Source organism: Bombus bifarius, unplaced genomic scaffold, assembly GCF_011952205.1.
Source record: "Bombus bifarius isolate JDL3187 unplaced genomic scaffold, Bbif_JDL3187 scf7180000010252, whole genome shotgun sequence".
Lineage (NCBI taxonomy): Eukaryota > Metazoa > Arthropoda > Insecta > Hymenoptera > Apidae > Bombus > Bombus bifarius.
The window spans coordinates 647,055-661,952 of record NW_022885576.1 but is presented as its reverse complement, the minus strand read 5'-3'; the positions used below and the strand labels follow the sequence as shown (position 1 = coordinate 661,952).

Sequence of the window (14,898 nt, the reverse complement as noted above, 5' to 3'; positions counted from 1 at the left end):
CCAAGTGTATATACCGTATTTTATGACAAAAAATCTCTTCGTCATTATGATATTCATTATTTATGTCAATATTATACTTTCAAGAGAATCTAATCTGATCTATCTATTTGCTTGAATCGAATCACGTTAATTTTTCAGTTTCCCAGCTACATACCATAGAAATAATGTTATTGGTTAATAGCTATTTCGAATGATCGATGTACAAATTTTTTGATTAGATGTCATTTTTGTAGGTGGTTTGTAAGGCTGCCTGATGCGAGTATAAAGGAGTGAAGGTGTGTGGGTCATCAGAAAATTTGTATATTGTTTTGTTATGCACGATGTATGCACCACATACATTTTGTCCTGAAGATAACGGATTTCGGTACGTGACTTTTCCGAAATTTCATCGGAACAATAGATTAAACTCTTTAAAATCATCACATAAAATGATTGAGGAGAAGGCCCCTTGATAAGCTTTTGTAAGGTCACGAGGCAATCTCATGCTAGCCCAAGTTAAATGGGCCTTCAAGGCACTTGAACTTAGCTTAAGTAGAAATGGTTCCATATACGTGTACAGAATCGATTTTTCAAGTGGCTGGGCCAGTTTAGTTTACTAATGGAAACGGCTTCATATAAATAGACTGAAGCAAATGTTCTTTGATTAGCGTACTTGCCAGTAGATCTCCAGCTTAAACCTTGATGAAACATTATTTATGGTTCCGATACCGCATAACACACGACGCGTTGAGCTTGACATCTGCATTTAACTGCATTGACTTACATTGACTTGAATGTTACAATGTATGTACAAATATACAGGGTAGTTGGTAACTGGTGGTACAAGCGGAAAGAGGGTGATTCTACGCGAAAAAAGAAGTCGAAAATATAGAATAAAAATTTTTCGTTTGAGGTTTTGTTTTCGAGAAAATCGACTTTGAATTTTCGCTCGATACGTGTGCACTTTATCACGTCTCGTTAAAACGGATCTCACTGTAGATCGTTGTCTCGATGGAAAAATTAAAAAAAAAAAAAAAATTTTTATTCTATATTTTCGACTTCTTTTTTCGCGTAGAATCACCCCCTTTCCGCTTGTACCACCAGTTACCAACCACCCTATATATATATGTACATATCTACACATATGATTAAATATGTATATGTTTTATATGTTTCTACTTTCAGAGAAATTCATTTCTATTAATAAAATATCAGCTATTGTAACCGTTCCATAATATTAAAAATTGGTTAAAATTGTATTTAAAATTCTTTAAAAAATTCAATTTTTACTTTTATACATTTTTAATAATAATAATAATTATTTCATCTTCATAATGTAAAATAACATTATAGAATGCAACGTATAAAACAATATAAAAATCCTAAAACTTTCATAATAATCTATTCCATATCACAAACGCTTGTTAAAATTTATGATAATTATGATAATTTTCCTCTTATTACCTTTTTTCTCTAAAAATCTATTTTTTATCTTTTATTTCTGTAACTACCATTACTCCATTTGATGTCACCTAACTTCTTTTAAAAGAATTTTAGAGTGTACCAAATCCCATGATATAGAGCTTGTATCTTTTTTAGTGCACAAATCCATTACTATTTGTGTACTTTTTACTCCACGCATTATTCCCAAGCATGTGCCAGCTGCCATGTTATATATAGGTGTATTATTCTAAGCAAAATATATTTACTCAGTAAATATAATATAATTTAAAATTGTAAATATTAGAGAACTAATAAATACTTACAGTATTTTTATGATGCCATTCTTGATTACCACCCATCTCATGACATTTTCCAAGCTTTGGAACTTTCTCAGCTCCTTCCATGCAAAGCATCTGGCCAAGTACTAATTCGTTTTTACTAGTCTCATACCACATCTATGAAAATTGAAATAAATTTAAAGAAACTTAATTTGAAGAGATATAATGTATTTAGTTACCTGTGATTTAATTCTTAAACATGGTGCTAATATAAGCTTAGAACCTTTTGTTTTAATATCTTTCTCACTTTGAATGCATAATGCTGAATTAGAAAGTCTAATTTGATATTGATCAGTGTAATTTCTTTTTCTAGAATGCCAGGGTTGTATCGGTTTCTGTTCGATTTTTGCCCATTTATCTTTTAATCTATTTTTATTATCATCTGGTAATGCTAGTTCAGGGTATACTACATTTAAATACCATGCAAAATTTTTACATTTTAATCTCTTCCTTAAATTTAATCTTTCCGAAATATCACCGTAATCGACTTTTTGAACATTTTTTAAAAAGTAATCTTTATATTCATCTAACCAAACATGTGCGACGCGTAATGAATTTTTCAACATAGTATCATGTTGATCAAATGTACCATATGGTCTCCTTCTCCTAAATACATGTCCAACTCTTGAGCATGGTATTAATTCAATACTTCCACCACACATCCAAACCTAAAAGACATTACAAATTATTATTGGAATAAAAAATATATGGTTAAAAAAATTATTATCTTACTCTAAATGATATTTCAAGATTTTCACCGCCCCAGATATCCATACCAGCATCATATTCCCCCAATTTTGTAAAGTATTTTCTGTCCATTGCAAATAAACCTCCAGCCATTGTTGGAGACCTATTGAATAATAATTGCTAACATATATATTACAGGAAACTGTTATATTAGTACACATGTAACTAAATAAGTACACATATATTCTCACTTTATAGGTTTTATAAAATCTTCATCATGAGCAAATGTACCAACTGGCACATTATCCCATTTAAAATGCAAACCCCAATTAAAACCTCCTCTTACCAGAGGACTACCAGTATATTGAAATGTGTCTGGATTAATTATATCAATAACTGGCATGGCAATGATAGTTTTTGAATGAGCAATTTGTGAGAGGAGGGGTTCTATCCATCTTTTGTTTACTTCTATATGACTGTCTAAGAAAATTAAAATTTCTCCAGTTGCTTTTCTTGCACCAAACATTCTTGCTCTGATCAATCCTTCTCGTTTCTCTGTTTTAAAAAATTTCACTTTACCATTAAAATTGTTGGCAATGTATGTCTCAATCTTTTCATGTAACGCTTTGCTATCACTCCAATCATTTACTAAGATAATTTCATGTAGAAGACTTGCAGGAGTTCTATCAATAATGGAATGCAAGGATCTTAAAAGTGTCATATAATGTTCATTATAAAAACATATAACAATACTAGCATTTGGTAACTTAGAAGAATACTTTTGTATTTCACATAATTTATGCCTCGTATCTGGTAATTCTCTATGCAACCCAATGTTATCTGATACTAATATATTAAAGGAATAATTTTTATATCCTTCATCTCGTTTTCGTTGATCTTCAAAATTTTTTACCATTCCTAGTTCATCTAAACCTATAAATAAATGCTATATCAATATGGAATCAAATTAATGGTTTGAAAAACAATTATACATGATATAATGATAAATAATATTAAAAAATGTTATATCAAGAATTTAAAATAAATATTAGTTTTCTGAATATACCTTGTCCTAATGTAACAGCAGGTTTTACTGGTACAGGTTGTAATTGTTGTAATAGTTTGTCACTATTTTTAAAGGCATTTCTCCTTAAATTATAAGTACCTTTATCTATCATACTTTGTTTGTCATGATGCGCAATTAAATTATTGTGGAATTTAAGATGTTGATTACTATAAGTTTTATGATAAAATTGGGAGTCTTTTCCTAACTTTGAATTCTCTAATACTAACATTGTTGGATTTGCAGTATTAGTATTTTGAGATAATCTTGAATAAAGATATAAACTAGAGGCCCATGTTAATGAAGCTATTATTATTCCAGATATAAAAGAAATATATCTTGTTGACATCATCTGTAAAGAATAAAAAATTACATAGCTTGTATTATATACAACGGTATATTTACTACTAACATTACTTTTATTAAAAGCAATTTACGGCAAGCAAAAGATTACATATGCTCCAACTTACGTTGGAACACTTTTTTCTAGCCTTATTCAAATTCTGACTATCTGATGAAAGTGCATTCTAAAGATAAAAAAAGCACACAACGATGTTACTACAAGATACTATGTGTCACCATTTTGTAATTTACCAGTATAACGTATAACAGCTGCATTATTGATTTCTAATTATTTTATGATATATGTGTATATATAGATATATGTGTGCAATAGAAAAACGCAAATATTTTAGGGATAGTATTTATATCTATATTAATTTATTAATAATATTTAATTATCTTTTTATATTTTTAAAGGAATTTAAAGATGTAAGAATCCTTTCACACCAGCCCCTGTGGCCTAATGGATAAGGCATCGGTCTCCTAAACCGGGGATTGTGGGTTCGAGTCCCACCAGGGGTAATTTCAATTCAATAAATTTTTTTCTTTATAATAAAAAATTATTTCGTATCTTTACGTTTCTCGCTATTAGTATTTATCATTACTGCCTTTAGAAATGACAGAGAAATTAATAAAGACAAGGTAATTTATTTACACAAATATTTTAGTATTCAAATGTTTACATTATCGTAACAGAAAATATTCTTTTACAGACATTCCTTACACAGTTTTTTTAACTAATTTATATAATAATTAATTATTTGTGCATATTCAGGATATTAATTGATTCTTGCATTTTTAATCTCTGCTTTATTTTTTTTATGATTATTTTCTACATCTGCTTTATAATGTGCAATAAATCTTGCAGATGGATCACAAACTCCCTTTGTCCACCGTGGCATCCAAAAGTATGGCATAAAATTTTTAGCTTGTTCTGCATAATGTTTCTCAAAAACTTTTCTGAAGTGTAAAAATTAATATTTATTTTTGGAGTACTAGTAAAGCATAAAGTAAGTACAAAGATAAATATTAGACCTGTAGTAAAGAGCTTCTTTAGTTTTTGGAGTACAATGAGGGAAGTTTAAATAAGCTTTTTCTAATTCTTCCTGTGAAATATGGGCATCTACTATGTCATCTATAATATGGAAAAGCGATTTCTTGAACGATGTTACACCATCGCTGAAAGCTTCTTTATGTCTCCATAATATATTTGAGGGCAACAGATTTGTATTATCAAATGCAGATCTTAATAAATATTTTTCAATACCTCCTGTAGTGAATAATATATTTAAATTTTAATTTAATTCGTCAATTTTTTTTATTTTATTAGACCATACCTTGAGGCTGTCTTGAAGCAGCATCTAATGATAGATAATAATTTGTGAATTGGATATCTAAGAATGGAACTCGTAATTCTAAACTAAATGCACTAGTTGTTCTGTCTGCTCTCAGGCTATCATATAAATATATATCTTTCAATAATCGAACAGACTCATTGTGAGCTTCTGTTGCATTTGGTGCATCTCTGAAATAAATGTATCCTTGTGCCAATTCGTCTGCACCTTCTCCACTAAATATTACAGTTGCTTTTGTGTTATATTTTATGTATCTTGAGATAAGATACATACTGAAAATAAAATTAATATCTCTGAACATATACAAATTATTGATTCATAAAATTAAGATACTTTGTTTGTACAGTGTAGTTTACCCAATAGATGCTCGAATTGTAGTAATATCACAGGTCTCTAATTGATAAATGAGTTTGTCCAAAATATCAACTACATCATCTTTGGAAAATATTACTTCATAATGTTCTGTTCCTATATGTTCTGCAACCTAATAAATATTATTATATTTAATTATGAACCTGAGGAATATATCATTACATAAAAACGCAACTTTCAACCTGTCTGGCTGCAATAATATCTGGACTGTTTCCCATACCAATTGCGAAACTTTTTATTTTATATGGAAATTTCATCTCTTTTGCATGTCTTACAAGTAAAGCTGCAATTAAACTGGAATCTAGACCACCTGATAGTAAACAACCAATTTCTCTGTTAGACATGAATCTTTTTTGCACAGCAACCGAAAGTAGCTTTCTTATATTTCCATATACATCTGTACTACTCAAACCTGAAATATAATTTATTAGATTATTTTGTTTGTTTAAGGTTTATAAATACTACAATATTGCATGTTTCAACAAACTATTATAAGGAACAAAAGCTGCAAAATGAGGCTTGTCTCCAGGTTGATAATAGTTTACTTTTGTTAATAATTTCGTTCTACCATTGATTAAAATTTTATACTCTTCATAACTTCCTGGTTTAAATGGCTCCAATGTCCATTTCGATGTCATTTGTTTAGTTATTTCCATAAGCCCCTAAACAAATATTTTAATGGCAGAAATGTTTATTTTATACTAAAAGAATGTACATTTAATTTATTACTTTGCTCTCTGAACAAATCCCAAGTTGTCCATCATCAGAACTTAATCGGAAAAGAGGTCTAACACCATAGGGATCTCTACCAATAAGAATCCTTCTACTTTCAAGATCCATTAAACAAAATGCAAAAACTCCATCAAGCATTTTTGTCACGTTTTCAATACCATGATGTACATATAAATGTATTATCACTTCAACATCACATCTGGTTGTATATGTAAATCCATGTTCCATACCAAGCTATAAAATTACATTTATTATGTAATAAGTGAAACAGTTATCTGAAAATAAAATAATATTTAAATAAACAATAACGAAAAATGACAGTGTTACCTTATGATAATTATAAATTTCACCATTGCATAGTAAAAGTAAATGTGGATATTGATAAACTCTCATTGGTTGCATTCCATGAAGATTGTCCATAATTGCTAATCTATGAAACCCAAAATAACCATTCTGCAAGAAAAGATTACAAAAATTTGTTTATATTATATAATTACGTTAATAAATGTATATATAATTGTTTGAAAAGTACTTTAAAAAATTTTAAGGAAATTATACCTTAACTGCATGATCAAATTCAAGTTTAAATGCTTCTGGACCACGATGTGCTATCTTCTCAAAGTTTTCAGAAATATTGGTTAAACATGGTACATCTAATCCAAAGAGAGCCCAAATTCCGCACATCTTATATTTTTTAACTGTACTAGTTCATAACAAATTATTATCAATTTATAATGTAAACATCTTGCATGGAAAAATTAAAGCATGTACTAAATAAACACTGAATTAAAATATTAAAAACAATAAAAAGTACCTTACGAGAAATTACTAAGAGTATCTTGCGAAAAATCGAATTTCTCTTTCGTTTTAATTGTTATTATATGTACATACATATGTACAACACATATAGTAATTGAAGCGACAGATGTTAAGAGTGAATGACCACGTGTCCATTACGAATACGCTATTCCACGTATGTATGTAAGAATTTACAGTTTTCTGACGTAATGTTGATAACATTTAACAAATAATATGATAATAAAATAAAAAGTATATTAATTTAATTCAGTGCCTGAGTTCGTTCGAACTAGTTGGCAAACGACGGAAGTTGTTTATGATAGGATGATAAGAAGCCCAACGTATCTTTAAATGACAGATTTAATCAGTATTCGATAGCTCATAGATGACTCGCAATATTTGATTGGAATAGTATGTACACATGTACAATGTTGTCATTTTCAATGTTCTCGCGAGCGTGGGTTCTGAATTAAGTGGATAACCCTGTATGTATAATAATTGCTAACTTCTAAATTCATCTCAGCTTTGAGCCACGACTGTCATTCTATTTTCGTCTTTTGTACCCTTCTTACTCTTTTTATCTATATTACTTCCTATTACTATCTATATGTACTACTTTTTTTAACAGGCAATCCCATTTTAAAATATTATGTCGCTTCACTTTAAGGAATATGGGTGCTGTGCGGATCATTTTTTATCTGAAATGTTCAAAGTAAATCCTACAAAAAATACGAATAGAAGGAAAAGGTTGAAGAAGAATGCCGTGCCCGAACCATCAAAATATTTCTTTAAAAAATAAAGAAGAAACAGAAGATATACAAGAAAGACAGCTTGTAATCGAAAAACAGCTGATGAAAAAAGAAGAAGGGCAAGACGAAGAAGGGCATCAACATCACCACTACCACTACCAACAACAGCAAGTGGACGTGGTTTATTAGTGTAGAGGTAACAAATCTTTTTGGTGTTAAAAATAACATTTTGTAAAACGTAAATTTTTATGATTTCACACCAGCTTCATTGCTCTATTATTCTAGAGGTAAATATTAGTGAATACTTTTGGAAAAAATACAATGTTCCAGTTTTATTTCTATTAAATGCAAAATAGTATATATTCGTACGAAAAGAAGAGGACGAATCAAGAAGAAGAGGATGAATCCCGACATCTTCGCCTGAGAAGAGGACGCTTCGTTGCAGAAGGCGAGAATGCTGTTTTCCATTGACTCTTTTATTCATAAGATAAGGCAATCAATCACTGTGAAGTCAGCCTACAAAACAATCGTGTTCCGAATTCTACAGTTTCTGAAGAATCAATTCCCCTTCAACTATTCTGAAGGAGAACTTTCCGTTAAAGCTAAAGAAGATCCGCGCTCGAGAAGACAAAAAAAAGAGGGCATGCATGTATCAAGAGTCAAAAGGAAGGGCGAAGATCAGTTTAGATTTTCTCAACGACAGAAATTTATTTATTTCTTTTATTTTTTTGTTAGTAAATTACTATATTCTAACAGTTTGTACTATTTCTAACTCGGCTTTATGTGTGTCATCGTTCAAAAATATAGTAAACAATTAATTTCTCTTTCTCAATTTACAATTAGTTTCATTATTGCACGATTTTATCATTCTTATACTTGTCTATCTCGGATAGGATAGTAGATATGAACTTTTCCGTAGAACCATACAATTAAATGTTTCTTGTATAACTCAATGGAATTTGGAATGGAACTCAATACGTTCTTGTCTATGCTAGTATGCAACCAAACAAGGCAGATCTCTAATTTTCTAGGTTCTTGTACATGTTAATGTCAATTAAACCCAGCACTTAGCCGCATGGTGCACAACTAGGTCCAAAATATAAGAAATGTTATATTTTATTTAAATAAAAAGTAATATTTTTATAATAAATTTAAACGTTCTCTACTCATTATTTATGACAGGCGTGGATTGATATGTCCGAAAATTATTCTAGTAAAGATGATCCCATAAAGCATATTTATTATGTAAAAATTATATATATATATATAACTTAGCATATATATATTATGTTAAATTCCTTTGACATTACACACAATTAATCAATTAAAGAGTATATTACTTATGAATAAAATATAACCTACAAAGATACGTTAATGACGATTAAACATTTTTCAATCACAAATTAAAAAATTGTTTTCTATTCCCTTGAATTGGTTGAACTTTATTTTAAGATACCAAAAATTATATGTTTTATTTGCAGTCTTGTAGTTCTCGACCTATAGAATTTCAAAATATAAATTTTAAGTTACGGAATTCGCTGGTTCAAAAGTTCTGACTGTTATGGACATGGGAATATAGGAACTATAGAGACTATAGGGACCGTGCAATAATTGACGAAAGATGTGGCCGTTTCCAGGGAGGAGGGGACATAGTATTTAGGGCCGCATTGGTGATTGGATGTGATTGCGGAAGCGCAATTTTATTTTCATCAAGTAAGACTGGACCATTGTAAATGGTTAACTGGTTTATTTTCTTCTCGCAATACAAGTCATTGAGTCAGTGATCAATGATCAATGCGTCCCTAAAGTACTACATGATTATGTTTTCCTTGGGAGTGGCTCATACAAATAGATCTCGACACTCGTACACCGAAGTCTAAGGAAAACCGTCCGAAAATTGAGTCGTGACTAGCTGTGAAAAATCAACATGATAAGCAAGAAGGTTCTCGTTCTGCGCATGCGTGACATGGTATGAATGTCTCAGTCAGAGACAGAAACACTATGTTCATCTCTGTCTGTCTCTCAAGAACGCGATCTTTGCCTACTGTCCATGTTGATTTGTCACAACTAGATACGACTCAATTTTCGGTCGATTTTCTCTAACTAGTGTCCAAACCTGTTTATATGATCATTAGTAAACTTGTTAATAAAATTTACCTTGCAGGGTCGTAACTTAAGCTGTCACCGTGATGGAAAAACTGATAAATTATATTCGTAAGAACATAATAGGAGCTGATAGGATTGAAAGTACTAGCGAGAAAGTATCATGTCAAGCAGCATGTCGGTGTGCCGGTAGCCATCTGATGGCAGAGTTTGGAGTGTGCCTACACGATTGCAGTCAGTGGTGCCCTCTTTCAACTCCATTGAAAATTTGGTAACTCATGTGAAGTAGTGATTATATTAAAGACAGGAGGGGGACATACGATCGCTGTTCCTCTTCTCTGGTTTGCTCTTTTTCCGTTTAATTTCTTTGATCGCATAGATCGTTTTTTTGGTAGTATATGCATTTAAAATTCAAGACAAGTTACGTTTAATTTAAATAAGTATGTTTATACAGAGTAGGAGGTAATCAAACTGGTGTACGTAATAAACGTCCAGGTAGTTTGTTCGATCAGCTGGTCACTTGTGAGTTGTGTGAGACCGCCTTGAATGTTGGCATACAAGTGCGCCGAGCAGTTGGCTCTTGCCAGGGCTCCAGGAAGGATGTGTAATCGGGGGTGTACGGTTCTTGAGACTGCCACCGGTTTTTTGCGTGCCGGCCGCTTTATGGCCTACAACGCGGCACCATAGCCTCGGCTATCCGATTAAAATATCTTTATTTCGTGGTTTATTCATCCGTCCGGTGTAAAGAGTATGATCGACAACTTGTATTCACAAAAATGGAGTAGTTGTTGGCGAAAAGTTTTTGGTGACGAGATATTTTCTACGGTAAAAACAATATCGAGAATTGACGACGTTCGTTAGTTACCGCGTACTTATCGTTAAAGTTTTAGTTCGACAAGTTGAAACCTGTATTTTCAAGGTTAGAACTGACGAATATCGTGCACACAACACGACACGACACGACTTGGCGGTGGTGCGCTTCGCATTTTTATGACGCGCTTAGGTTAAGTGTCATTCGATGTACCATCGAATTGTTGAATGACAAGTTGAAAAAGAAGCAGATACTTATTGCATCAATTACATCAAAATTTTCTTTACGGATACTACACGAGTGTACACATTCTGTTTGAGAGAAAGGGTAGTAAACGTGATTCACTGTGGCGAAGAAACAACGAGACGGAACCTCGCCATTGCAACTGATCAAATTCAACATATGTATTTGTGTGCCCTTCTTGGTGCAACGAAAATTCCCGCAAAATAAGCCGGTCGATACGATCCAAGTGTCTCAGAGAAAGAAGTTTGTGGATTTCTTTGGTAAGACAGCGTGGTGACCATCGTTCTGCGTTAGTCGTATTGATAGATGATGGGAATGATCCAAAATGTTTTTCTGCAAACGTCACATAACTTCTCTGATCAATTAAACAAAATTTAAGAAAAAGGAATAAAATAGTCTGACTCTAAGCTGCTGTAATATCATTCAAGTCATTCAATTTTCGGATCGTATTAATTGCTGAACATATTAATTGTTCATATCGATACGTGTTCCAAATTGCAAGAAACCGGAAGGAAGTGTGTGCAATTAAACGATAAAAAAGTACGGCTGACGTGGGTTAGCAAATTATAGGGTTTGTTATCGACGTCATTTAATGGCTCACATGATTCTTGTACTTAATGCAAAACCTAACCTCAATGCAAGCAGTACAAAGTACTTATCGTAAATCGAAATCTGCAGTACTTTCGTTTCTAATCGATGAGACAAGCAAGAGAATACGTCAAGTTTGATTTTACAATCGGTTTTTGAAAACGGCTTGACGACTCGATTCCAGTACTTAACAGTTTCGATCTTGGGAGAAAAAGAGAACACACTGTGCCGGCATTATCTATTTATCGACAGTTTATACTAATGTATAGAGTTCAGTGGTGAAAAATTTATTCAGTGTGTGCATAAATAATTAGTGAAACGCTTTTCTATATTAGCAATTTTGTAGCTACTGGCTAACCAACTTTATCGGAGGACGATTTTCTAGCGATAACGAAAACGATTATTACGCAAATAAACGACATCGCTGCCGAAAAATTTTTAGACAGTGCAACGCATCGTATCAAGGTAAATGCATATATGCATAGTGGCATGAAAATAAAACAACTATTTAAGACAAATTATCTTGTATGAAATCTTATTTCATTTCTTAATTTTAACATTTTCTCTGAAAATTTTTAAATTTGTTTTTTGTTTTACACATTATCATATTTTAAATATCATAATACTAACGAAACGTGTATTTTTAACAACTTGTATTTTCTGTGTAACACTAGTTTTTTTATCGTTTATATATATTGATTAATTCTTCAATTTAATTCTTAGTAAATCGATTATTAAGCATATTCTTTAATGTGAAAAATAAGCTTTTCTGGAATAAAGTAAGGTAGTATTTATTTATTAATGTAAAGATAGAATGCAATGTAGACACAGAAACGAAATTAAGATGATTTTTATAGAATGTCAGAATGTATGATAAAATTTCATTTTGGCCAAGCCAAAGACAATCCCTAATAATCAAGACACCTTATGTAAGATATACCGTGTATTCTTTGGGTTTGGCTAATCAGGAAGTAATAATAGCTGAGGTATATACACATACCTATGTATATATATCTACATATACATATGCACCTGTTATGATATCGAACTGCTGTTTATATTTCAATATTTTTTATATAATTTCGATATAATTATCGATTGTTGCGACATATTTGTTTAATAATATGAATTTTTGGAAATTTTGAGTTATTTAAGGGAACTCAATTCGAATAAAATTTCTTTTATTTTTGCTGACAGGAATAAAAACATGCTTAATCGATGTAGAATTTGTAATCAATTTTTTTGGAGTATAATATTTTTTGGAAGTACATACATACATATATACATTTTTTGGTAATTTCGCGCGCGCGTGTGTGTGTGAGTAACGTTCGTTATTCGCTATTTTAATATCGGCATCACACTGTTCATTTAAAACGCAATAAAACGGCAACATGAAATCGTATATAAACTTTTAAGGAGTCGTTGTAAAAGAGAGGTTTCAATCTTCATTCTTCATGGTGATGTAAGTCGTGAAGAAATTTTTTAAATTTTGTAGAGGCGTTTAGTTCTATAAAATCTTCGGGGAAGGAAACCATCTTTACATTTTCATACTGCTTGTTAGCGTAAAAACATCTTCGAGATGATTCATCTTATCGAGTGAAAATATCGAGTAAAAACATGTCAAATGAATTGCTATAAGATTTTTTCTCAGCAAGTTATAACAGTTCGAATATCAACAATTTTTCGGTAAAAATTCTGTAATTTAATTTCTTAATTTCTTTACTGTGATTTCCTTATTATAAAAAAGACTATGACAAATTGAAAAAATTTAGTTAGGTCATCCATGATTTTTTTATTATGAGAAACTCAACATAAATGAAAAGTTACCGTAACGTATTATACAATATAAACAGTAGTAACCTTCTGTCCCTTTATATTTTTCTCACAAATCTATCATTTATATCATTTATGCAAAATCTCTGATAGTCATTAGTATTGTACATGCTATACTATACGTATGTATATATATTTGTAAAGAATCTATTCATTTTATCTTTCGTTCTGTTATGTATTACGCATAATTTCTGTTCATTGCTGTAATTCAATTGCATTGTTATGTATGAACAAATCGGTCTCATTAAATTTTCTTAGAAGAAAATGGAAAGCATTAAGCTTCCATTTTAGATTGAAATTATCATATCGATTAATTAGTTTTTGTTCTTTTTAATGAATATTATGAGTTTTTGAAGTATTAAACAGGATCCTTTTTTTTTCTTAATGTACTACGTATATACAAAATTTAACGTCGAACTTTTAATGAAACATTTACTATATTATACAGAGTGTTCTGTGCAATTTGGCAAAACTACATACATATATGTAGCTCTAAAACGATAGAAAATAAAAGATATGTCATTAGGCAAAATGAAATGGTTCTGATTGAGTTTCGAAGATTTTACGTTTACCTGTATTTTTTTAAAGTGAATTATAAATGTTTCTATATAGCAATCGATACCAAACGATCTTTTTATTTTCTACATATAAAAAATGAATATCTTTTACTTAATAATCACATCGATCGAAATTGATTAGTTTACAAGATACTTGAACTTTTATTTCGTAAAACTTCTCGTAAGAAAAACAAAGAAAGATATATCACAGTAGCAGTACACTTGTGTTTATATCTATATGTATCTGTTTGTTTTTCATACAGTTATTTTTACAAGATCAAAGTTAAAATATATCTTCAACTAATCAATTTAATGTCATTTGCGTGGATCACTCTGTATACATATGTATGTACATATATACTTGTCCACGTTAATCGTGTGATACATATCTTTTCGATTCTTATGGTTTCAACGATGTATTAAAATCACATATGTATAGTGGCTCGCGAAAGTATTCGGACACCCTATAGAAACATTTTATAAATATATACATAGGTATATTACAAGTGTTACACGAAACTTTATGATGTTTTATTAGCGCTGTAATGAGATATGACTATCATGATTATATTAGTAACGTTTGAAATAAATCTGATAATGTGTATAGAAGGTATAAGATGTTTGTTAATTTATTGCAAACATACAAGTACACTTCGTAAAGATTATTATTTAAATAGTCAGTTATTCACTAGAGTATTTATTGTAGTAAGTCATGATATTTAGAGAGACCATTATTACTATTAATTATGTGTTTAAGACTCATGTAGTATATTAATTTTTTTATTAAATGTATGTTTGCAATGAACGTTTTGTCACTTCTACGTATACATTATTGGATTGCTTTCAAATTTTACCAATATAATCACAATAATCGTGTCTCATTCCAGTTCCATCCAGATTTTATT

General features: G+C 30.7%; 3 protein-coding genes, 1 long non-coding RNA gene and 1 other non-coding gene across 10 annotated transcripts in view; 3 read left to right on the top strand and 2 right to left on the bottom strand.

Annotated features, from left to right (window-relative positions):
* Positions 1–1,364: 1,364 nt before the first annotated feature.
* LOC117216218 (polypeptide N-acetylgalactosaminyltransferase 35A) lies at positions 1,365–4,344 on the bottom strand. 3 transcript variants are annotated; one of them, XM_033462792.1, is made up of 7 exons: positions 4,252–4,344; positions 3,514–3,862; positions 2,699–3,380; positions 2,493–2,610; positions 1,940–2,428; positions 1,746–1,877; positions 1,365–1,669 (listed from the first exon to the last, which is right to left on the bottom strand). In XM_033462792.1, exons 2-7 carry the CDS (start codon positions 3,860–3,862, stop codon positions 1,508–1,510), a joined length of 1,932 nt encoding a protein of 643 aa, XP_033318683.1. In that variant the 5' UTR covers positions 4,252–4,344; the 3' UTR covers positions 1,365–1,507. The 3 variants fall into 3 exon arrangements, with proteins under 3 accessions (XP_033318683.1, XP_033318680.1, XP_033318681.1); XM_033462789.1 differs by lacking the exon at positions 4,252–4,344 and adding an exon at positions 3,981–4,124; XM_033462790.1 differs by lacking the exon at positions 4,252–4,344 and adding an exon at positions 3,928–3,945.
* On the top strand, positions 4,302–4,374 carry Trnar-ccu. Its single transcript has one exon. It is a non-coding gene; the product is annotated as a tRNA-Arg (tRNA).
* A 140-nt stretch (positions 4,375–4,514) lies between these two features.
* LOC117216219 (asparagine synthetase [glutamine-hydrolyzing]) lies at positions 4,515–10,143 on the bottom strand. Of its 4 annotated transcripts, none has more exons than XM_033462794.1 (10): positions 10,016–10,143; positions 6,870–7,009; positions 6,639–6,764; positions 6,309–6,545; positions 6,067–6,241; positions 5,762–5,991; positions 5,564–5,691; positions 5,190–5,479; positions 4,888–5,122; positions 4,515–4,812 (listed from the first exon to the last, which is right to left on the bottom strand). In XM_033462794.1, exons 2-10 carry the CDS (start codon positions 6,993–6,995, stop codon positions 4,632–4,634), a joined length of 1,728 nt encoding a protein of 575 aa, XP_033318685.1. In that variant the 5' UTR covers positions 6,996–7,009; positions 10,016–10,143; the 3' UTR covers positions 4,515–4,631. The 4 variants fall into 4 exon arrangements, with proteins under 4 accessions (XP_033318685.1, XP_033318687.1, XP_033318684.1 ...); XM_033462796.1 differs by having other exon boundaries at positions 6,870–7,014; positions 10,016–10,095; XM_033462793.1 differs by lacking the exon at positions 10,016–10,143 and adding an exon at positions 7,126–7,474 and having other exon boundaries at positions 6,870–7,014.
* On the top strand, positions 7,516–8,486 carry LOC117216221. The gene is made up of 3 exons (XR_004489331.1): positions 7,516–7,594; positions 7,777–8,054; positions 8,144–8,486. It is a non-coding gene; the product is annotated as an uncharacterized LOC117216221 (long non-coding RNA).
* A 149-nt stretch (positions 10,144–10,292) lies between the features above and the next one.
* LOC117216217 (serine-rich adhesin for platelets) overlaps positions 10,293–14,898 on the top strand; it is a 133,394-nt gene continuing 128,788 nt past the window's right edge. Inside the window, exon 1 of the mRNA XM_033462788.1 lies at positions 10,293–12,068. The gene's annotated coding sequence lies outside the window, so the exon portion shown is untranslated. The remainder of the gene's footprint in view (positions 12,069–14,898) is intronic.